The sequence below is a fragment of the Solanum tuberosum genome, unplaced genomic scaffold (assembly GCF_000226075.1).
Source record: "Solanum tuberosum cultivar DM 1-3 516 R44 unplaced genomic scaffold, SolTub_3.0 scf00102, whole genome shotgun sequence".
Lineage (NCBI taxonomy): Eukaryota > Viridiplantae > Streptophyta > Magnoliopsida > Solanales > Solanaceae > Solanum > Solanum tuberosum.
The window spans coordinates 1,315,961-1,323,170 of record NW_006239028.1 but is presented as its reverse complement, the minus strand read 5'-3'; the positions used below and the strand labels follow the sequence as shown (position 1 = coordinate 1,323,170).

Genomic DNA, 7,210 nt, shown 5'->3' with positions numbered 1-7,210 from the left:
AAAACAAAATTATACACACTTATCATTATTTTTTCATACAAAAATCATTCAGACAGTAAACTACAAACAAATTTCATATCCACTTAATACAAATTTCATACATACAATCATCATTTATACCAAATTTATACATTTCTCATACCAAATAGTTCATTCCTTTCACACAAATTTATACATAATTGACAAAACTTATATAAACAATAACATTTCAAATTTCATACCAACTTAAAACACTTTTCATACAATTATTCAAAATTCTAAATAACTTTTTTTACTAATTAGTTAACACACTTTCATACCAACTTAAAACAACTGTCATACAATTCTTCAAAATTCTACATAACCTTTTTTTCACATTAGTGAATACACTTTCATACCAAATTCATTACACTTATACTAACAAATTCATTCAAAATTATACATTTTAATTTATTTTTTCAGGAAAAAAAACGGTAATCAATATTATAATTTTAATCTACGTACCCAATCTACAATGATAAAAATATTTATATGTTGTACATTTATACTCAAATCTTTCATATATTGCGGCAACTTCTCATGAAATCATTGTTTTGCCAGTATAAAAAATAACCAAAAAAAACAAAAAAAATGGTGACATTAAACCCCTACCAAAAAACATAAACTTACCAAGAAAATCACTAATATTACAGTTTCACAACAACTAATACGTATTATGAACAAAACGTATTGTTTATACAAAAAAACATATCACATTCAATATAGTGACGATGTACAAAAACAAAATCACAAAATGTGATTTACAGTTTCATTTGTTTTTCATTTCACTGAAATCCAAATACAAATTGTAAACAATTAAAAATACTAACATGAAGGATCCCATCTTCCGCCATGTTTAATTAATATTGATACGTAGTTGTCCATCACAAAAAAAATCAGGATTTTTCAAACAAAAAAAAAACTTCAATTAGTCGCCAATGAAAAAATTTCTGGAAGAAAATTGAAGAGAGAGAAATGTGGAAGAAAAATGGATAAAATCATATTTTTGAATTAATTTTAACAAATTAGAGTGAATTAAGGAAACTGAATATTCTTAATTAGTTTGGATCCCTTATTTCATGCTAATCATTAATTAATTACAATAATTTCAAATTAAATTACAGCCCACAATTTCAGTTTTTTACTTTATTATTTCTAATTCCGTTTTTTTTTAAAATTTTCGTTTGTCTTTTTATTTATTTTTTAAGTATTTTTCAATTAATAAAAACATTTTTTTTTTTTAACTTGTTATAACCTGAAATATTTAATGTTATAGCTTGAAAGTCTAAATCTACTGCTATAGCTTGAAAATAGTACTATAATATATGTCATATATGAAATTTACACTTAATTATACATACTATAACACTAAATAAAGTGTGACTAATACATGGAAAGTCATGGTATAAGCAATGCAAGAGATTAATTTTGTAAACAAATAGTTTCTTTTAGAAATTATGCAATGTATATTAATTTTAATACACCAAATCAAAATACTACATAAGAAATTGAGAGAAATGGTGAAATTTCTTGCAAATTTAACACGCAACATTACATTCGAACTCAACTATGGAGTACTTGGAGAATTTTACAGAAATTCCTATCTTATTGCTACTCTTTTCTAAATTACAAAAATCTCTTAAATTTGGTGGAATCTGGATACATCCAAAACGTCTCGATACATCGCGTTCCGATTTTGAATACATCCCTCAATGCCCTTATACATCACCTCTCGATTTCATATATATCACTCAACATTCCGATACATCACATACGTCCTGATACATCACGTAAAATAATGTATTCAACCGATACATTCATGTAAAGTAATACAAAAATCTCTTAAATTTGGTGGAATCTGGATACATCCAAAACGTCTCGATACATCGCGTTCCGATTTTGAATACATCCCTCAATGCCCTTATACATCGCCTCTCGATTTCATATATATCACTCAACATTCCGATACATCACATACGTCCTGATACATCACGTAAAATAATGTATTCAACCGATACATTCATGTAAAGTAATACAAAAATCTCTTAAATTTGGTGGAATCTGGATACATCCAAAACGTCTCGATACATCGCGTTCCGATTTTGAATACATCCCTCAATGCCCTTATACATCGCCTCTCGATTTCATATATATCACTCAACATTCCGATACATCACATACGTCCTGATACATCACGTAAAATAATGTATTCAACCGATACATTCATGTAAAGTAATACAAAAATCTCTTAAATTTGGTGGAATCTGGATACATCCAAAACGTCTCGATACATCGCGTTCCGATTTTGAATACATCCCTCAATGCCCTTATACATCGCCTCTCGATTTCATATATATCACTCAACATTCCGATACATCACATACGTCCTGATACATCACGTAAAATAATGTATTCAACCGATACATTCATGTAAAGTAATATATCCGAGAATATGAGAGAGTAGAGATTTTTGTAACTTTTTCAAATGATAGAGAATTTTTGAGAGTACGTACAATAAATTGTGCATATTTAAGTAATTTTTCCTACTTAAAACACCCGCTTGGGCCAATGACCCAACCCAGGCCCAATGCTATGACGTGCCCCATCTAACAGTGCAACACATAACTTTCATAAGCAGTTAAAGCACAAAACTGTTGTCTCTTAAAGCTTCCACGTTTCACCATTTTCTTAAGAGTTCTTCAGGCATGGCTTCGAAGCTCGTTCTGAACCGACTGAGATCTCTCTCAAGAGTCTCTGAACTCAGTGACGTCCGTTTTGATAAACTCAGAGACCCGATTTCCATTTTCTCCACCTCACAAAATCATGTAACATGGCGATCTTATTCCGAAGCTTCTCAGCCAACTCCGATAAATCCTCCTCCACCACCTCCATCCCCTAATACTTCTACTACTACTTCAAGTTCTCTCAATGAATTCGAACTTGCCAAATTCTCCGCCATTGCCGAAACCTGGTATTTAAATTTCAAAGATTCCGCAATTTTTTTTTTTGTATTGGAATGAATGGGCTCAAATGGAGTTGAAATGGATATTGAGGATTCATATAATCGACCTGAACTAGTTTGAAATTGAGGCGTAGCTACCAATATATATATATATATATTTTTAAATGTAGTTTTTTCATTGTATTGACATGAGATGAACTAGTGTAATTTTTGAATATCTAAAGTTAATTTTAAAACACTGATTGACCGAATCCAATTTAGCTTTGAAATTAGTCATAATGAGTCTGTAAGGAAAAATGTCCCATAAATAATGACAGAGGGGGAGTTTTGGAATTGCAATTTTGAATCTTTTTCATTCAATTTGCTTTCTACTTTGATATACTAAATTCAATTGTGCTCCTGTGCTAAATCAGGTGGGATGCAGAAGGACCCTTTAAGCCATTACATCTAATGAACCCTACAAGACTTGCTTTTATTAGGTCTACTCTTTGTCGGCATTTCAGGTAGTTCTCACCAATTGAAGAATACTGAGGATATAATGTCTGAAAAGATTAGATTGCATACAAAGAGTTTTCTCATATTTCCATTAGTACTTGTTGGCGTTCTATATTTTTAGGACCAATACTTGATACGTGTATAATAATGTTGAAGTTGGAGGGAATATGTAGCTTGTGTTAGAGAAGGATTTAGCTAGATTTGTTGTTCATATTCTTATTTTCGCAAACTATAATTATCTTTGCTCTTATGTGAATGGAGGGATTTCATGATTTCAATGGATATTCTTATGGCCTTTGCTGGTCTGAGATTAGAAGGGGTTGTAAGGAAAGGAATTAGTAGGTACCGTATGGGGAAAAAAGGGGAAAGGAAATGTAATACTAATAGGAGCTTAGAAATAGCACTATTGGATAGAGAAGGTAATGGATAAGCAAAAGGAGAGTATAGCTGAGAAAGAATCCAAATTACCCTAATAGCTCCCCCTTTTTTTTTCACTCTCCTTGTATCTCTGGAGGCTAAAACTTTTTCATTGTATCAGAAAGGATCCAAATTGCACTAGACCTTTTGAAGGACTGAAGTTTGTTGATGTTGGTTGTGGAGGCGGAATTTTATCTGAGGTATACATTCATCAAGCTTAAGAGTTCACTTTTACCTTTGTCCTTCGCATATGCAGATTATTTTTCTCCTGTGATTACCATTATTAGCCTAGTATTTTTATAAGTACTATTGTTAGCTTAGTTGAGACTTAGACAATGGCTCTGTCACTCAATGAAGTGAATGTTTATATTAAGCATGCTGCAAAATATACACACACAACTCATTTTTACTCTTAATTCAGCCTTTGGCTCGAATGGGAGCTACGGTCACGGGAGTTGATGCTGTAGACAAAAATATTAAGATTGCTCGCCTTCATGCGGTATGTTTTACTTAAATGTTTCCATGATGCACCATTAAACTGCTGTTTTTTTGCTTTTCTGATTAATGTACAGTTTAAGGTTCTTCCCATACCTGAGATATCATGAGTATTGGCATCAAAATTTACAAGTCTTATATTGATTCTGAGTTTATTGTTTCCTTACCTTGAGGGACAATTACTATTTCGCTCCGTCAAATTATAGTTCATTTGAAGGTCACAATGCTTGGGATGGAAGATAAGTTTAAAATTTAGAAGGGTTTTGAGCTGATCACTTGAATGTTCTTTGCCAAATTAGAGGTACTCAATACTGACAACAAGTGCAAGAAAATTTCATACGATGTTTATTCATCTTGGTTCAAATCCTACTTGGAGGTCCACTAGAGATAAAAAAACTGTTGAAGAAACAAGATCTTTCTTTTGATCCTTCTAGGCAATCTGAAAATTAAAGAAATGGTTAAAGCTTAGGCATTATTGGGTGAAGATGAATCAATAGATTGGAGTTAATTAGGACCAGTGTCTTGTGCTTCCAGGATAGAAATCCTGTTGTAAGTTTCACCAGCAGATAAAGTACATTACTACACATTAGAAGGTCCATGGGTTGGCAAGTTACCTATTTATTAAAGTTAGAACTAGACGTTATGTATAGATCCTATTATATTTTAAAGAAAACGGCACAGCTCTTTTTGCCTCTTCCACTGTATGTGTTTTCCTTTTTGCATAAACTGGGAACAAGCCAGATAATTCCTTTAAATTCTTGTTTCCCTGCACTCATGTATGCTGTGATGTTCTGGAGCTTCACCGACAAAATTTGCACCAAGGCGTTCCCAAAGTTGATATGCTAATACCAAAAGGATGTAAAAGTTAGATCATGTTCAAAAGATTGCATTTAAGGTGCAAAAATACCAAATTTTAGTCCATGTGGCTATGTCGTCTTGGTATTCAATATAATATGTGTAGGATATTAACTCTTGATATATGTATTAAACCATTATGATTGACTTGCGTATTTTTTTTATTCAAAAAGATATTGTCGCATATCCTCGTATATATAATATGTACTTGTCCTTCCAACGGCCAAAGTAAAACTCTTGAGCCCGTGTCAAAATTTTCAATGACTACTGCGGGTCTATATGCAACAACCGAAGTTCTAGAAACTAAAAATTAGAGCATATTCTCTAAAATAATGTTGTTGATGAAATAGTTGAAGCAATTTCTTAGAACTAATTTACTTCCATTATATACAATGGTAAGATTAGCACATATCTCAGCAATAGGTTTACTGTTTGTTAAGCTATAGTGCTATCTTAAACATATAGTTTTTGAATTGTGACAGTAAAACCCGTATACATGCTTTATAGTGGATGCTTATGAATGCTGATATTTCTTTCAGGATTTGGATCCACAGACTTCTTCAATTGAATATCTGTGCACAACAGCTGGTACATGCCATACTTGTTTGATGATAATTGTTATAGAATGTATATAGACTTAATCTTAGTAATATACATAGCTATATATAGGCAGCAGATTTATAGGGATCACTGCAGATCTGTAGGAATCACTCTTTATTTCTTTCCTTAGTTAGCACCTTATGTATTGTATTTATTCACTGTTCACCTACTGGAATAAGACAAGATCTTCCATTCAATTACATGGTATCAGAGCCAATAGGCTCGTGTCGTTTTGGCTGTGTTACGGAAGAAGTTTGGATTTCTATTCCACTGATTTAAAGTGGTCAGTCATCACCACCACAGAAGGAGGCGGAGTATATTTTCCAGCCAAACCAGTCTTCACTGGCATCTGGTTGTGAAGCGAGTGGCTGTCACGCACAGGTCATACAGTCTTTTGTTCATCACGGGCCGGCACGTGAAGGTGCGTGTCTGGCTGAATCGATTGGGTTTTAATTTGGTTATTTCTTCGGGTTTTTTCGAATAAAACCATAATCAAACCAAATACTATCGGTTTTCTAAAACCTAAAACCAAACCAAACCAAACCCAAATAAAATCGGTTTTATTTTATCGGTTTGGTTTGGTTTTTCGGTTTGGATCGGTTTTTATCCAAACCGTGTACACCCCTAATTGTAAACAAATAACTTATTCTTAGAAATTATGCCATGCAAATTTGACAAACCAAACAACTAATAAAAAATAATCTCCACATAACTAATCTCATCATAACTTATCCCAACATAACTTATCCATCATAACTAATCTCAACATAACTTGTCTTCTGTTATAGAATGTATATAGACTTAATCTTAGTAATATACATAGTTATATATAGGTAGCAGATTTATAGGGATCACTCTTTATTTCTTTCCTTAGTTAGCACCTTATGTATTGTATTTATTCACTGTTCACCTACTGGAATAAGACAAGATCTTCCATTCAATTACATGGTATCAGAGCCAATAGGCTCGTGTCGTTTTGGCTGTGTTACGGAAGAAGTTTGGATTTCTATTCCACTGATTTAAAGTGGTCAGTCATCACCACCACAGAAGGAGGCGGAGTATATTTTCCAGCCAAACCAGTCTTCACTGGCATCTGGTTGTGAAGCGAGTGGCTGTCACGCACTGGTCATACAGTCTTTTGTTCATCACGAGCCGGCACGTGAAGGTGCGTGTCTGGCTGAATTGATTGGGTTTTAATTTACGGCATCAACACGTATTTCTAGTGAATCTCAGGTCTGTTCTGGTGTTAAAATAGATCTGGAAAGTCTGTTCGGTCACTTCTCAGGTCTGTTTTGGTGTTAAAATACGATCTGGAAAGTTTGTTCGTCACTCCCTGGTTCGTTTCTATTCTGCTACACTGAATCTGGT

At 33.1% G+C, this 7,210-nt stretch overlaps 1 protein-coding gene across 1 annotated transcript in view; it reads left to right on the top strand.

Moving 5' to 3' along the window:
- Positions 1-2,667: 2,667 nt before the first annotated feature.
- LOC102594881 (ubiquinone biosynthesis O-methyltransferase, mitochondrial) overlaps positions 2,668-7,210 on the top strand; it is an 11,137-nt gene continuing 6,594 nt past the window's right edge. The window contains exons 1-5 of the mRNA XM_006348872.2: positions 2,668-2,989; positions 3,394-3,483; positions 4,014-4,092; positions 4,314-4,391; positions 5,782-5,830. Coding sequence (XP_006348934.1) covers positions 2,724-2,989; positions 3,394-3,483; positions 4,014-4,092; positions 4,314-4,391; positions 5,782-5,830 — 562 coding nt within the window. The 5' untranslated portion in view covers positions 2,668-2,723. The remainder of the gene's footprint in view (positions 2,990-3,393; positions 3,484-4,013; positions 4,093-4,313; positions 4,392-5,781; positions 5,831-7,210) is intronic.